General features: G+C 50.0%; 1 protein-coding gene across 3 annotated transcripts; it reads left to right on the plus strand.

Moving 5' to 3' along the window:
• Nucleotides 1–77: 77 nt before the first annotated feature.
• On the plus strand, nt 78–16668 carry LOC146261124 (radixin-like). Of its 3 annotated transcripts, none has more exons than XM_084667786.1 (15): nt 78–761; nt 2314–2423; nt 7203–7286; nt 7801–7896; nt 8674–8796; nt 8997–9148; nt 9265–9348; nt 9502–9648; nt 10524–10620; nt 11022–11185; nt 11442–11572; nt 12685–12845; nt 13162–13254; nt 13363–13605; nt 14064–16668. In XM_084667786.1, exons 2-15 carry the CDS (start codon nt 2412–2414, stop codon nt 14226–14228), a joined length of 1752 nt encoding a protein of 583 aa, XP_084523912.1. In that variant the 5' UTR covers nt 78–761; nt 2314–2411; the 3' UTR covers nt 14229–16668. The 3 variants fall into 3 exon arrangements, with proteins under 3 accessions (XP_084523912.1, XP_084523911.1, XP_084523910.1); XM_084667785.1 differs by having other exon boundaries at nt 2317–2423; XM_084667784.1 differs by having other exon boundaries at nt 2330–2423.
• Nucleotides 16669–17049: the final 381 nt, after the last annotated feature.

The following is a 17049-nucleotide window of genomic DNA, read 5'->3' on the forward strand; positions in this document are numbered from 1 at the left end:
CATCTTTTCAAGTGAAAAAAAAAAGGAAAGGCCAGACTTTCACTTCATTTTTCAAAAACTGTCAAGGCAGTAACAGCTTGTGTCCACTAGATGACATAATAGACAAGGATGAATTTGACAGGGAAGAATCGACAGGTTATCTGTCCAAATATCTTACCAGAGATATTTTTCTGTTTTTAATACTCATATTATAGCATGAAGTAGTGTGTGGTAACCATCTGTTGCTTCACTTGGGCATTGCATTGACATTCGGACAACTTTTGTTTCTAATGTCCTTTACTGTCAATGCATGACACTCAGTAAGAGTACTCAGTAAACAGAAGTGTTTATTATTTTAAACAGATGTAATTTCAGAGTTGTATGTGAGGGACTATGCGATAAACCCGGGATCTATGGGGAGAACTCAAAGTTTGTGAGTGTGTGTCTGTGACGGACGGTGAGCCTCCATTGAAACTGCTAGAATAGTCTATTTATAAGCTGGGGGAGCTCATACAGCCACAGAGCGGAGAGCGTACCCCTACACTTGAAATGAACCACGCCTGGCTTCAACTTGTCTAACGACGGCCATATTGAATGTCTTAACAAATCGCCTTATGGTGAATCTGACTTCTACAGCCTCTCATCCATATACGTTCTAACGGGCGTCACACGAAGAACGGAGGCGAGACGACCATAGGAAATACAGTGTTAGTAGTAAAGCTTGAAATATTTTGAGTTTCTGCCGTCTGTGAGTCTTTTAGGAGGACAGTCCTTCGCTAGAGGTGAGTTCCTCTCCTGAAGATGAGCATCAAGTTTGATGCGGTACGGGTTAGATTTTCCTCGTGTTCAGAAAGGCCTTCTCCATATAGTAGACTGCATATATACTGAGCCAAATAGGCCACTCACAGTATAGATAACATAACAATTGCGAAAACGATATGGCTGTTTATAATGCAAAATTGTGACATATTGCTGAATTGTGTTAGAATTTACATGTCGCTCTCGAGGATCAGAGTTGTGTCGTTGTTGCTTAATCTGAGTCGTGAAAAGCTGCAAGTAAAGTTTCCGATTGTGAATGTAGTCTAGGCCTATATTAATTTCATTCATGCATACCAAGCTGTGTGCGTAAATCTAATATGCTATGCATTTTATTTTACCGTTAGAAAACAGCTAGCCTGAGATTATTTCGTACTGCAGCGTTCTCCGAACTTGTTACATTGTTGAAAACATGTCCTCTAGGCAGGGGTATTACGATTGTTTAGCCCTCTATCTGGCAGGCAGTGTTTCAGTTCGTTATTGTCCTCTCTTATTCAATGAAGGAATGTACATTTGACCAACGGACAGTGGTGGTAAAGGCGTAGATGGGGCAAATATACTTAAGGTTGAGTAGCTTCGGCAATTGGACGATTAAGATATAATTACGTTCAAGTCTAATGCTGATATTACCCTATGCCTTGGATTCAAATATAACGGAATAACACATGTTACATGTGTTTCTTCAACAAATTTAGAGAACCAACCACAATTATCTATCCATTCACTGAAATTGCTGTAGCCTACAGGAAAGGGGTTCATAGCAAAATGGTGTCAATTCGTCATGGTAGGCATGACCTGAAGGTGCTCTGGTGTATTGAGGCTAATGTCTGGCTTTGATTGATGTGATGTGTTTACATAACAACCATTAACTTCCTCAACCGGAACCAGCAGGTCATGCTCACCTATCATTTCAGAGTCATGTTACCGACTAGTGCAGGTCATGACCAGACTGGCATTTAGTCATGTTTTAGTCTTACACAGTGACTTTTCTGCTGTAGTGCAATTGGTGGCCAATAACTACTATCAGAAATTCTAAGTTAAATATAGGTTTATCCTTCGTTTTCAAATCTCAAAATTCATGCTATATGCTACTACTATATATGAAAGTAAATGAATATGTGCTATGTAATGTCTCTACTTAAGAAGTAAAGATCCAGTGAAAAAGAGGATTTGCAGTGAACACAGTGAGGCTGAAGGACCCCCTTGTCCATGTTTTATTGTCTCCAAGGCAACCATCCTATAATTAGAGCCAGCATAATCAACCTAACCACTGCTGATAAGGTGATCCAAGTTCAGATCAGTGTTGGAGTTGCACTTTCCAGTGACATGGCAACCTAAGGTCAACAGAGATGCCAGGAACCCCCGAAATAGATTTTGTCCACCCTCAGAGCATGGTGCTGTGAGATAGTTGACACTTCCTGTTGCTTCTTGATCATGCTAAGATATGACCTATGATCTAGACTATCTGGCTTCAATGTCTTGGTTTGTTTTCATCCTATTGTGATGTTCACTTCATAGAAGTTCTCTTTTTCAGGTTCTCTAATAAAGGAAGTTTGGCCGTCCTGTGAAGGACTTGTCTTCTCTGTTGTCAGGCAGAGGGAAGAGGGAAGACCAAGATGCCTAAACCGGTAAGACATATGAACATACTTTATATGATAAAAATATAAAACCCAGGTTGAAGATGACTATCATTTGGAGATCAAGGTTGGTCCGAGTGACATGTTTTTGTGCTGGGCTAATTTTTGCCTTTACTATTCCCTGTGTGTGTGAAGGCAAAAATTAGCCCAGCACAAAAACATGTCAATCGGACCAACCTTGATCTCCAAATGATACACAAGTGACTACCACAGAACAGGCGTTGGCCTTTGTGCCGTGTGTACTGGATCTTCCTCCTTCCAACCAGAGCAGTTAGCTGTGGAGCTGTCCCAAGGAAAGCAGAACCATGTTGGAAAGTAACTGTGTCTGCTTCTAGGCCTTCATCCCATCCAGGGTTTTGCAACACTGTTGTTGCTAGCAAGGTCTAGCTAGGTCGCCAGCTAATACAACAGTGAGAAGGCCAGCCCTCTCAGCGACAGTGTGACGCCGAAACACGCCACTCTTAGCTGTCCCATCAGTCTGATGTCTTAAGCAGCTCTCGTTTAACCGTTGCAACAGTATCCAGTGAAGTAGGCTGCCCACACTGGGGATGAGTCACTCTCCAATTTGAAGCTATTGCAGAACGTCTTGGAATCGAGTTAGATGTGTGATGTCATTTGCTGGTCCTGGTGGACTTGCTTTATAGAGGCCGTTCGAGGGGATCTGTGTGAGAGAGAAGGTACACTGTGTTCAGTAAGCTGTGTGTTGAACTGGCCTCGCTCCTGGGGAACAATAAGCAGTGTTTGTGCGTTGGGGAAACTATTGTATTAGGGGACGAGGTGGGAGGATACTGAGAGCTGGATGTGAAATGGTTTCTCTTGGCTACTCTCGAGTTCATGCTGCGACTGGTGTTCTGGGGGGGTTGGTTTTCACCACCCTATCACGTGATGGAGGCCTCTATGCGGGGCTGCCCTCGGACACACACACACACGCACAAGGGTGGAGCCATGGACTGGCTGTCTATCCCCTGAGTCACCGGGGCACCGTCCCAGAATGGCTCCGAGGCTGTGTCTTCACCCAGGGGACTGTCACTGTCCCAGGCAGGAGAACAGCCTGTCCCTGGGACTCTGTCACCACGAGTTCCCTCCCAACAACATCCCTGCCAAGACTCATCTCCAACTAATGTGGATCAACACGGCTTTGACAATGTCCACAGCTTCCCTCTGGGGGGAGCGATCGGAGTTTTGGGGGGCCTGGCGCAAGGCAGCAGTCGTGTGTGAATCACCTACGTTATTTATAGGACAGTAGAGGGTCTTGTCAGTCATGCTCCTCTCCTGAACTCTGCGGGGGGTGTTTATGACCTGCCGGAGCCCACAGGAAGAGGGCCCTGCAGAGCCCTGCCTGGGCCTGTCTTCCTGTTTGCCTCTGAAGGCCTGCAGTGTGGGCCGGGCCTCCATAAATCTGGGGACTGTGTCAACATCCTGTGCCAGTGGAGGAGGGTGGGGGGTGGGGAGGGAGAACGGAGGTGTGTTTCGGAGCCAAGAGGGGGTTCGCTTAGTTGTCATGGGGGCCGCAGCTCTGTTTGAGCGCCTTTTTCTACGCTGGGGAGGTACTGCTTTGCATGATGCGAGTTTGCAGTCAGCACGTGGCGTCTGTGCAATATGGCGTTTTGAGTTCGAGGCTCTTGACTCGAGCCAGCCCGAGCTATACCACCGTTGACTGTCAGGGACCTTCCTGATGCTAGTGGACAGGGCTTTAGACTGCAAGCACCTGCCCTTGTCTGAGGAGCTCGTGTGTGTGTGTGTGTGTTTAGGTTGGGATCCTTCTTTTATTCCTACTATTTCAAGTGAGTAGGCAGGGGCAGAGAGGGGGAGAGGGGGGGGGGGGTTAATCAGCCGGACAGACAGCTGCTCAGGCCCAGAGGCCTAGATTAGTGGATCCTCAGACTGGAGAAGAGCAGTCAGGTGTGTGTGTGTGTGTGTGTGTGTCATCCTCTGAGCCCCTCCTCTCAGCCAAGTCCCTGTAAACAGCTTAGAAGCAAACAGCTGCAGCGTTCAGAGGCAGTCGTCTGACTGAGAACTCCTCCGCACATGTTCAAATGCAGCGCAGGGGAGAAACACGCATACAGTCGTTGGCCGGGAGAATGACACCAAGCGGTCTTGACAAACGCACTCAAACCAAACGCAGGCTGCGGCCTGGACCCAGTAAGCCCTCACACCCCTCTCCTCATCCGACATGCGTTCTGTGGTGTTTCGCCACCTTGTCCACAGTTAGCCCTGCTCCACTGGCTCAGTTCACCATACACGTGTGGCGGGAACGACAGCGGGTAGTGTCAAACAAAAGTTTTAAAAAACATGTTTTTACGATGAGACGTTGTTGTTGTCGTCCTCTCACACAGCTTGACACGATGCAAAATCCTAGCGTGGGTCCTGGCTTGTAGTTTGCCTCGTTCCCTTTAATCAATATTCAGAGTTCATCTTAGGGGAATGCCCGGTGTTGGGTTTCGGTATTGCAAAAGCGGTGGTTCTCGGGCGATGCTTGCGAAAAGTCCCTCCTTCAGGCTGTGTTGTCAGAGGATGTGATTAGCTGTGTCAGTGCTATGGCATGCTGCTCCTCTCCTCCCCCCACCTCCTTCTGTACACCAGGGGGGTGAGGAGGGGGGGGGGAGGATTAGAGGGCTGTCTGGCCTCACTAGTCTTCTCTCCCTTCTCTGTGGGTAGGTTATTTTGGCTCAGCCCTCCACACACACACACACACACACACACAGAGCTTTACACACCAAAGGCACATGTGTGGGCTAACGCAGGCATGCATACTGTACACACACACACACACTGCAGACTGACAAAGGGCTGCTTTTTCAAAGCAGATTTCTGGGGGCTGGCCCCACACAAATGCAAGGGGGACATTTAGTCATCAGGAAACCAAGCTTAAAGCCTTCACTGCCTCATAGGGGTTTTGCCACTCAAATGGAAAGGGTTTTGAGCCCTCCTCTGCCCTGTACCAGACAGAAATGTCCCCTCGTCTTTGCTTGTTGGTACTTGTTCCGTCCTCCTGGACGTGAGGGATATGGGTTGTGACAACATGCAGCTTTGGTTACGTGACGATAGGAGTTGTGTGTTGCCTGTCGTCTGGTTCTCCCTGACCTCCTCCGCCGCTGTCGCTCTGGGGTCGGCTTCGTTCTGCCTGGTCTCCTCCTCCGAGTCAGAGCTCTTCAGTGCTCGGGTCATTTGAGTCTCACATTTCACACGGATATGCTTCGGTTCTTCAGGCAGCAGATCAGAGCACCTCTGGCTGGATGGAGACCTCCCCGGAACAATCCGTGCTTCAGACTGGGGGAGACTGGCTTTGGGAGACCTACTTAAACTAGAGACGGCAGTTAGATGAACCTAACTGACCTTGGTTTTTTCCAGTATGCTTTGTAGGTTGTTATAATTGTAGCCTTTGATCAAGATCTAGTTGATAAGGTCTATTCGACTTAAAATAACTCCCATTCAAGGCCACAAGACCAAGGGAGCCGTCGCTAGGGGCCGAGAACCCATTCATAACCAAATATATTTTTGGAATGTTTTAAGTCTCCATGGCTACGCCTCATCACCTAATCTCCATAACTGTGGGACTCACCAGGCCTCCACATAGGAGCTATGTGACACCAGGCAGGAGAGTCACTGTTCTCCCTGAGTTAAAAAAAACCCCACCGCTCCTGGAACTAAAGTACTCCGACTCTCCATGTAGCGTGAAGAGTCAGTTTGCCCCTCCATAGCTCGGCTGTGGTAAATTATGGAATGTTCTGGAATGGGTCATTCTCTTCCAGCTGGCTTCGAGATGGAAACGGCTGCACCCATAGACGAGCGTTGGTGGGAGCGAGGGGCGGAGGGGCGGAGGGGAGAAGCTGGTGGTTTCATGGGTAATTGATGATTGTGAGACCCAGGCAGACGGCGCTCTACTGGACCATGGGAGACCGTCCCAGTAAGGACCCTATATGCGGAGGTTTCACGGTTTATTAATTGTGCCCAAGCAGAGAGGCAAAGCGATAAGGGGAGGTGGGGGTGCTTTGGCCTGTGCCTTTATGGAGAAGAGGGATAAATAATGTTGTATAATGTTCCTGGGGTTTCATGGGTAATTAATGATGGGAGAGGAAGAGGGAAGGAAAGGGATGCAGCGCCGGTCTGTGGGGACGAAGGCACTGGAGCTCCATTGTAACACTATCCCAGCGAGAGGGAGCCTGGCATCGTCTTTCCCTTGCTCTCGTTTACCGTCTCTCTCTCTCTCTTTAACTGTTCTTTGCTCCTCATCTCCAACAGCTCTGGAAAGAGAAGCCCCAGAGAGAGAGAGAGAGAGTGTGTGTGTGTGTGTGTAAAGTGAAGGATGCAGGATGCCCCCAGGGTCAGTCTTGTTCTATCAGCTGTGTGTGTTGGGCCTGTGGACACGGCCCCTTAGGAAACCAATCGGTGCGCTCCCCAGCCAGCCCCACCTCGGCACGCACAGCATTTTGGGTAGGGTAGGAAGCCACAAGGAAGGGTAGAGGGAGAGAGTGCTGGGGGGGGGGGAGGGGGAGGGAGAGCTCTTTAGAGTGCTGAGAGGGCAGAAAGACCCATGTACGGTAGACACACACTAGCACACTCGTTAAACCCATCGCTCCTCCAGATTTGTTTCCAGAACAAACTGGGACTTAATGTTCTGCGTTAGTTGCTCCCTTGGAGGATTCAGTCTCTTACTCCATGCCTCTGGGCCTCTCGGGCCGGGCCTCACGGGCACATTCTGGCTTCCAATAAAGCTGTGGCGCTGATGGTCAGGTATAAGAGTTTGTCTGTGTTCTATGTGTTGTCTAGATCAATGTGCGGGTGACCACCATGGACGCAGAGCTGGAGTTTGCCATCCAGCCCAACACCACAGGCAAGCAGCTGTTTGACCAGGTAAGAGCGAGTCCTAGCCTTCACACGCATGCTCCGGCTAACTCCAAACTCACACCTGGCTATTAGCATAGCATAGGAACAATATACCACGACACAAGGGACTGTTGTTGTGCCTCAGTAACCATTCCCCCCCTCATCGACTTTGTACACTGACACGGATACGCACGGGCATGGGAATTCTAGAACGATTTCACTACTGTGCAGAGCATCATTTTGTTGACAGCCATGCCCTCCATGTCACCCCACCCCCCCCTCCCCCAGGAGCATTCATACATGTACACACTCTGCAGTATTCATGGCCCCAGCTGAAAAATTCATAAGCTAGTGTTGAGGGTTGGGGTCTGGTGGGGTGGGCGGGGGGGCTAACACGCCAGCTCCGGGCCCAGGCTGCGGGCTCTGCGGGGTGGGTTTAACGCTGCGCCCAGGGCCCTGTTGGACAAGGGCTACGGTGGCTATAGAACCCTCCGAGAGGGGCGCAGACCTGGAGGTGTGACGCTGTCGTGCGTGTCCCCAGGTGGTGAAGACCGTGGGTCTCCGCGAGGTCTGGTTCTTTGGTCTCCAGTACGTGGACAGCAAGGGTTACAGCACCTGGCTCAAGCTCAATAAGAAGGTGAGTCTCTCTCCCATCCCTCCCCTCCCCCCTCCTACCTCTCCTTCTGATTATCCGGTGTGTGTTTGTGTGTGTGTGTGTGTGTGTGTGTTTGTGTGTGTCTAGCCCCATGCTGTGGTCAGGGTCCCAGGTGTGCACTTCTACAGCCTTCCTCTCTCTGTGTCAGGCCAAAGGACCCTCCAACCTAATCCCTGTCTGTGCTGAAGCGTAAAGTGTGTGTGTGTGTGTGTGTGTGTGTGCGCGACTGGCAGCCCTCCAGCAGCAGTAAAGGGGCTGTCAGGATGATCTACGACAGGATTCATTTTAACAAGTGGCTCCAGTGGAAAGTATTTAGGCTCCTAGCCCCCTGGAGCAGAGCGCTAAGGGCCTAAAGGCTTGTAGACCTCATGTCCGTTATCACTGATAATGACCTGATTAGATTACCAACACATGTTGGTCTATGCTGTCTCTTATCACACCACCTTGTTAGCCCAGAGGATTTTTTGGCCCAGGTTGTAATGGTGGGGGAAAACGGCATCTCCAAACCTGTTCCCTGAGAGTTGCCTGATTCAACCAACTCATTACTAGAATCAAGTGTGCTGGATTAGTGAGAACCTACTGGCAGGTAGCTCTCCAGGAACAGGGTTAGAGGATGTCAGTTGGCTACGCTAATGTCCTCTGCCCCCCCCCTCCTTCCTCCCTCCTTACCTCATAAGCACTTGGTTCAATAATGTGCTGAATCAGAGCCAGCCTACTCTGTCTCCGCTGTTTGGGTTCTGAGTGTCCTCGTCCTTCCAGGTGACCCAGCAGGACGTCAAGAAGGAGAACCCGCTCCAGTTTAAGTTCCGGGCCAAGTTCTTCCCCGAGGACGTGTCTGAGGAGCTGATTCAGGAGATCACCCAGAGACTGTTCTTCCTGCAGGTGAGGACGCCGGCGCACGTTGATGACATCACTACACAGTAGGGCAGCTGGCGGGAGGACGCTCTCGTCCTGTCATCAGCTAGCTTGTCGTTTTCTCTCTTCAGTGAGACAAACTTGCATGAGCAAAGACCCAATAATAATCATCATTGTTTTGACCTACTACCAAACTCACAGAATCACGCATGACGTTGTGTTCCCAGGTGAAGGAGGCCATTTTGAACGATGAGAACTACTGTCCTCCAGAGACGGCCGTGCTGCTGGCCTCCTACTCGGTCCAGGCCAAGTACGCCGACTTCAACAAAGACGTCCACAAGCCTGGCTATCTCACCCACGACAGACTGCTGCCCCAGAGGTGAGCTCCACCAACCTGAAATAACGCTGCTGCCCCCCCCCTCCCCCCAGGGAAATGTCGTGGTAGACTTGAGGTTGTTTCACTGGACGTTCTGACCTTCTGGTGTTGTTGTGTAGAGTTCTGGAGCAGCACAAGCTCACGAAGGAGCAGTGGGAGGACAGGATACAGACCTGGCACGAGGAACACAGAGGGATGCTCAGGTGTGTGTGTGTGTGTGCGTGTGTGCGTGCGTGCGTGCGTGCGTGCGTGTGGTGCCACAGAGTGTGCGTTTTGTGTGATTTGTTTGTCATGGCTGTGTTTCGAAAGTCTTACGAATGTTGCTTTTTTTTTTCTTCTGAAATGCGTGTGAGCAGGGAGGACTCCATGATGGAGTACCTGAAGATCGCCCAGGACCTGGAGATGTACGGGGTCAACTACTTTGAGATCAAGAACAAGAAGGGCACTGAGCTGTGGCTGGGTGTGGACGCCCTGGGCCTCAACATCTACGAGCACGAAGACAAGTCAGTTCCACGCAAGCCTGTTCCGACTTTGACCGAAGCCACGTGGCGAGCGTTTCTGAATCGCGCAACGTAGTTAGGAATACCTCCTGCCAGCGGTGCTACAATCCTGACTAAAAAGACCGCTTTGCAGCTCGGGTTTGAAATCCTTATGAGGCGTGTCCACTATTTGTATGTCGCTTTGGATAAAAGCGTCTCAGTGAATGTTAAAGGTAACATGTAAACAATTGCACGAAAGGACTTAATAATAGGTGGGGAGGGGAGTGTTCCGGAGAGGGAGACGAGGAGAGTCGGGGGCGGGGGGGGGAGAGACAGGAGAGAGAGTGAAGACGAGGGCCGGAGGGGAAGAGGAAGTGTCTTTTGGTGGAAGTAGGGGAGAGGGAGGTCTTCCTGTTTTTAACTTCCGTTACGGGTCGGGATGGGTCTCATCTCTGTGACATGGTTTCCTGTGAGTGCTACACTGTTTCCTGTCTCTTGTCCCTTGTCCCCTGCCCTGACCTAGCTAGTCAACACTATTTCTGATCCATTGAGAACAGTCTAAATCCCATCTCCATTGTGGATGGTAGCTAAAGATAAGCAGATGGTAAACGTGAAAACCATGCTGTTATACCACATGCGGTTGACAGGACTCTGAGCAGATTGGATCTGGTTAAAAGCATATTGCATGCCAAATATGGCTGCCAGTGTTGTCCGGCTATTGGATTAGTGGGGAAAGGCAGGAAGCATAGTTAGGACTGTCGATTTAACGCTCTCAGACGCTTGAATTCCAATCACACTAGCTGCCACCTGGTGGCAGACTTTAGAATGGGATGGAATATTAGCTGTGTGTGTGTGTGTGTGTTGTGTGTTTTTCTGACTGCATGTCTCGGTTTTCCCAGGCTGAGTCCGAAGATCGGCTTCCCTTGGAGCGAAATCAGGAACATCTCCTTCAACGACAAGAAGTTTGTCATCAAACCCATCGACAAGAAAGCTCCCGTATGCCTGCCTTACACCCGACAGAAACACACGACACACATGCCAAGCTGTCATAGGGCACGCTTCATGTGGAGCGGTCTACACACGGTGGTACTCATGAATACAACATACAGGGGAATCCGAACATTTTGAAACCTCACACACGTCCGTCTAGTCCAGGGAGTGTCTCCAACACTGTTCCTGGAGAGCCTACCTCCCTGTAGGTTTTCGCTCCAACGCCAATCCAGCACGCCTGATTCGAATGATTTGCTGGTTGCTGCCTCGAACGGGGTTCAGTTACCACCGGGGTTGGAGCAGAAACCGACAGGCAGGTGGCTCTCCAGGAACGGGATCGGGAGACCCCTGCAAGGCTCTCTGACGCCCCCGGTCGGTGTCTCACCCAGCCGTGCACCCGTCTACAGGACTTTGTGTTCTACGCGCCCCGGTTGCGGATCAACAAGCGCATCCTGGCCCTGTGCATGGGCAACCACGAGCTGTACATGAGGAGGAGGAAGCCCGACACCATCGAGGTGCAGCAGATGAAGGCGCAGGCCCGCGAGGAGAAGCACCACAAGCAGACAGAGAGGTGAGTGACCCTGACACACACACACACACACACTGTTATGTAAGAGGGAGACAGAATATGTACATTGTGGAAGTGCAAGGTCATTTTTTTTTTTATCACCACCAGGTGGCAGTATCAGTGCTTGACGACATGCAGTAGTTACTTTGTCGTAGTGTGACAAGTCTTAGAATGATCTACTGACTTGCTTCACAAAACAAAAATCCAGATCCTTTGATGAAGTACACGGGATCCCGTTTCCCTCCTCTGCTCCCCTCAGGGCCCAGCTGGAGAACGAGAAGAAGAAACGAGAGCACGCGGAGAAGGAGAAGGAGAGGATCGAGAGAGAGAAGGACGAGCTGATCGCGAGACTGAGACAGATAGAGGAGCAGACCCTGAAGGCACAGAAAGGTACACAGGTTCTCCTGTACTGTACTGCACATGCTCAGTACTGGGGGAACAGTTGGCCCTCCCCCTCTCAGCCTACCTTTAGACAACCTCGAGGCCAGCCTCGCTGAGCCCTCCATGCAAGGTTTGCACCTTCCATTTCCCATCAAGACAAGTTAAGGTATAATAATAATAATAGTTCCCAGAGCCCCAAAACATTGGCTGTTAAAACAGTTTTTCGGGCTATTTTCACCAATGTGTGAAATGTCCTTGGGATGTTGGAGGTGTGAACTTTGCACTGTTGTTAGGAGCACTGGAGAACAAAATCTACATGGGATACGGACATCCAAATGTCACACAGACGCTTTGTAGAGAACCTTCAATTTGGTTGTTGCCATGGTGTTGCTATGGGCCCGGAAAGTGTGAAAGCTGAGCCTATCAGCCGAGTGGGGCCCCCTGCACCATGTTTCTAAACTACAATCTCTCACCTCTTATAGGCCTGCTCTCAGCTCCAGGTAAACAGTCCTGTCCAACCAGAAACACCTTTCTAGAACTTTCCCCGTCACGTCTAGAAGAAGTGTTTCTGACCCCTCTGTGTCCCCCCCCCCCCCCCCATAGACCCCAATGGAGTCTTGAGTAGCATGCTAGTGCTGCCGTCATCCGTTCTGCTCTACCGTCAGCCATTACCATGTTTCAATGTGAGATTTGTCTTTGAGGATCGCGTGTGTGTGACACCTATGAACACCAGAAGTGGGGTTTGAATTGTTAGGGGTCGGAGCCTCCGAGGTGTGTGTTTGTGTGTGTTGCTGCGGTAACCTCATCAATCTTGTATTTTCCCTCTGTGCTGCTCTTGTGTAAATATAGGATCTCCCTTTGCCTTTGTCTGACTCGGCCATGCGTAGACACGTCACACCCTAGATGTCGTCTCTATCAAGGCAAAGGGGAATAAGGCACTCTGTAAATGTTCTGGAGATGACTGTGTGTGTGTGTGTGTGTGTGTGTGTGTGTGTGTGTGTGTGTGTGTGTGTGTGTGTGTGTGTGTGTGTGTGTGTGTGTGTGTGTGTGTGTGTGTGTGTGTGTGTGTGTGTGTGTGTGTGTGTGTGTGTGTGTGTGTGTGTGTGTGCGCTGCTTCACAGAGCTGGAGGAGCAGACACGCAAGGCCCTGGAGCTGGACCAGGAGAGGAAGAGGGCGAGGGAGGAGGCGGAGAGGCTGGAGAGGGAGAGACAGGCGGCGGAGGAGGCCAAGGCAGAGCTGGCCAGGCAGGCAGCCGACCAGATGAAGACCCAGGAACAGCTGGTGAGGGAGCCGGAGAGGAGTCCAAAGTCGTTAATTTGAGCAAGCGCTTCAGGAAACGGCCGTTAGACTCGTTTTCCAACGACTGTCAGTGGGTTTCAGTACGTCAGCGTAGCCCCCCAGAGTAAGATCTCCTCGTGTTAAGTTGTCGTGGAAGTGCTCGAACGAGACATTCACTCTGGCAAACGCTTTATGAAGCGGCCACAAAATGAGTTTCTAAATGTCCATCAGTAGGTTTCAGATCCTCGCCGCAGCCCGAGACAAAGATGGTGTCCTGTGTTGTTCTTGTTGTGACTGACTGAGGGAGCCCTCTGTGCAGGCGGCTGAGCTGGGAGAGTTCACAGCCAAGATTGCTCTGCTGGAGGAGGCCAAGAGGAAAAAAGACGAGGAGGCCACAGAGTGGCAGCACAAGGTGAGCTGCCAGGACCACCAGCAGTGGCCTGGTCCTCAGGCCCGGAACATTCTAACACCTCATGTGGTTGGTTCGTAGCCTGGGATTACAAACCTTCCCTCCCTGCAGGCGATATCAGCCCAGGAGGACCTGGAGAAGACCAAGGAGGAGCTGAAGCTGGTGATCAGCTCGCCGGTGACGCCGGCGGGGGGCGCGGCCGAGGGCGAGCACGACCACGACGAGCAGGACGAGAACCACGCCGAGGCCAGCGCCGAGCTCTCCAACGAGGGCGTCAGCGCCCTGGACCTGCGCAGCGAGGAGGAGCGCGTCACCGAGGCGCAGAAGAACGAGCGCGTCAAGAAGCAGCTGCAGGTCAGTGAGGCTCTTCATCTAACCCTGCTTAAGTTCCTCAGTCTACCTTATTCTAACACTGCTTAAGTTCCTCAGTCTACCTCATTCTAACCCTGCTTAAGTTCCTCAGTCTACCTCATTCTAACCCTGCTTAAGTTCTACCTCTTTAGGTACTACCTCAATCTAGCACTGTAAATGTACAACCTCACAGTCTAATCCTGAATAGATACTACCTCAGTCTAACCCTGTATAGGTACTACCTCACAGTCTAATCCTGAATAGATACTACCTCAGTCTAACCCTGTATAGGTGCTACCTCAGTCTAACCCTCTATAGGTACAACCTCAGTCTAATCCTGGGGTATTACCTCTCTGGACTTGCTGGTCAGGGAGTTATATGGATCTGTTAGAATTGAGAAATTTGTCTTTGAAAACCTACGAGTCTTAGTTTACCACTCCCCCTCCCCCTTCTCCTGTCAGACGCTGAGCTCAGAGCTGGCCGATGCCAGAGACGACACCAAGAAGACCCAGAATGACATGCTGCACGCCGAGAACGTGAAGGCGGGCCGCGACAAGTACAAGACGCTCCGACAGATCCGCCAGGGCAACACCAAGCAGCGCATCGACGAGTTTGAGTCCATGTGAGAAGTCACGATGCGAGAGTCATGCCAGTCAACCCCCCCCCCCCCCCCCCTCCGCCTTTCTCCTCAGCACCCTATTCAGGGGTGACTTGCTGATGCCGTCCGCCCCCGACCCTCGCCTCCCCCCTTCCCCCCACCCGTGAAGATTCTAGAGGTGCATGGCTGCCTCCACCTTTGCCAAAGCTCTGCCCTCATCTCCACCCAGACCGCGTCAGGAATCGCCCATGCAAAGCAAACAGCGCAATGACACCGCGTTTAGCTGTCATCGCACACCTCAGAACTGAGCAGATGATGCGCTTGCAAAGCACAAGAAGTGGAGATGCAAGAAAAACCTAAATGGAATTGGGAGTATTTTTTTACGCAAACTTTGGCCATTGGAAAAGCTATTTTTGTCGCTTATGCTTGCTAAGCCTGTAATGCAAAGCTTTAGTATTACCCCTGTTGTTGAGTTGAAAGTATTGCTCCCTTTACTTTTAAAAGTGTTTTTCCGTTCTTGCTTTATACGGATGTTTTATCGAAGCCCTACCATTTTAGTTGTCTGTTACCTTTGTACCCACTGTGCACTGGGTAGGTCCTTGGCTGGGAAGAGAGGCTTGAGTTTGGGGAGGAATTCGTTTTTTGTTTTTTTCTCTCAACATTGAGATCAAAACAGCTGCAGAGTAGACTGAGCTGAACCATCTACGTATTTTATGATCCGACACATCACACTCCTAGAAGCTGAGTGTCAGGATAGATGGGTGAAATGATGGATGGACGTAGGAGTCAGTCAAAAGGGAAGTTGACAAAGAGCTGCAGGAAGCAAGGTTGCACTGGTCGCCAGCACTCAGTTATGGTCATGTTTATGTGAACACTTTAGGAGATAAGCTACTGCCCTTTCTTAAGCCGATTAGAACGTTATGAGGATTCAATTATTAGTGTGTGCGTGTGCATAAAGAGATTTAAAGAGACTCCTAATAGATGGTCCCTCTCACTGGCTCCCAGTGTTTCCTGCCCAGTCTCCATAGATGGTTTTCTCTGCCTACCGGCTCACAAAGGCCCCCGGGTCAGATAGACAGACAGACATGCACTAGGCACCATTCACGTCTGTCTGTCTGTCGTGACGTCTTCAGGTGTGTATATCGGGAGATTCCTTTCTGGCTGGAGAGCATACGAAAACGTCAGTCCTCGACACAGGACGAATCTCTACCTCAGTACTGTAACCATGGTGACTGAACAATCGAAACGCTCGAGCCGTTACACCCCCCCCCCCCCCCCCCCACGCCCATTTCAATCGATGTAGCGACAGGGGACCCAAGAATAGCAGCAGTTGGCGGAGTTCAGAGCGACTCATGGCGGGGGTTAAGAAAGGACGCGTGACGTTTGCGTGCGCCTGCGTGCGTACGGCTACTCGACGCGGCAAATTCTCCTTGTCACGAGTCCTCCCTCTGGAATGTTCCGGAAAGCGTTCGCAAAGGGTGGAAGCTGCAGAGAAGGACGGTGTCCATATCAGAGGGCCGATCCCTCACCGTAGAAACACACTCCCCGTCCAAGCCAATGTTTCACTCCCAAGGACCTGTCTATAAACACCTGCAGAGTAGTCCCCTGCTCCCCACTGAACTGGGGGGACTCAAACTCTCCTCTGATGAGAGACACGGTCCAATCTGCCTTCGGGGGCTGCGTCTGTTATTTGTCTATAGGCTGGCTTCGCCTGCCTGCCCTCCCCTTCCTCCTGATCTGAGGTAGGATACCGACCACCATGTTCAGAGGGGAAGGGGAGAGAGGGAGAGAGGGAGAGAGAGGGCAGGGATGATTGTCATTTTTGTCCAATGGTATCGCGACGCAATGCTTCTTACACGCGTGAATAGAAAAAAAAGGCCAATTAATTTTTTGCTTTCTCAGTGTTTTCCCTTTCTCTCTCTTTTTCCCTTCCCCTCATTGCACAGTGACTCCACCTTTTTGTTGGGGAAACGGGTGTGTTTTTGTTGTTTCTTTGCGTTACGATAAAGTTTCTTTTGTATCATTTGTTTTGCTACACTTGACAGCTGGTTGAGAGTGCAACCCAAACCAGCCTTTGACTAGACCCAGCAAGTGTCCATGTAGGTTATATTTGCCATAGCAGGTGAGCAATATTGTGCTTCCAACAGACCTTTTCTTTTTTATAACGTTCTGAGATCTTAACTCCCGGCATGCATCAGTAGGATTCTAGTCCTCACTGGAGGTCAAAACTCTGCTGTGTATGCCAGCATGACCCCTCCCATATCTGGGGTTTAAGAGGTTTAGCCTGGTGCCTGAATGTCGTTAGCCTACTTGTCACCTCTAATGAAGGCAGTGATGCCTGCACTAGGCCCAGCTGTCATGGTGTTTGCGGTTCAGTTTTTCCTTACGTTTAAATTAGCATTTCTGTATGATAGAGAAGCCACAGATGGCACGCAGTTCATTGGTTCACAATAAAAGTATAAAATTAAGATTTGTCTTTTTCTTTTCTTCAATGACAGGATTCTAAGATACCTGTATTAACTCTGATTTTGGTATATATCTGAAATATCGTTATACAGGGTTCCTGCAGGTTACAGGAAGACATTTTAAGACCATAAAGATTGACATTGAGAATATTTTTATTTTAATGAATTCAGTCATTGAAAAAGCATTGATTTAATTTGCAGATAAAGCAATCACATAGTAACTTAATTTCATTCAGCACAAATGACTAGGTGTGGGGGAAAAAATCAATTCACATATGAATCGCGATTCAGTCTTCTAGCAATTCACAAATGTCAAAAATTGATTAAAAAAAATATATATATGTAAGCGTATATTGAATCGAAATTTGTGACCACAGGAATTAA

Source organism: Hypomesus nipponensis, chromosome 12, assembly GCF_054491055.1.
Source record: "Hypomesus nipponensis isolate SF chromosome 12, ASM5449105v1, whole genome shotgun sequence".
Lineage (NCBI taxonomy): Eukaryota > Metazoa > Chordata > Actinopteri > Osmeriformes > Osmeridae > Hypomesus > Hypomesus nipponensis.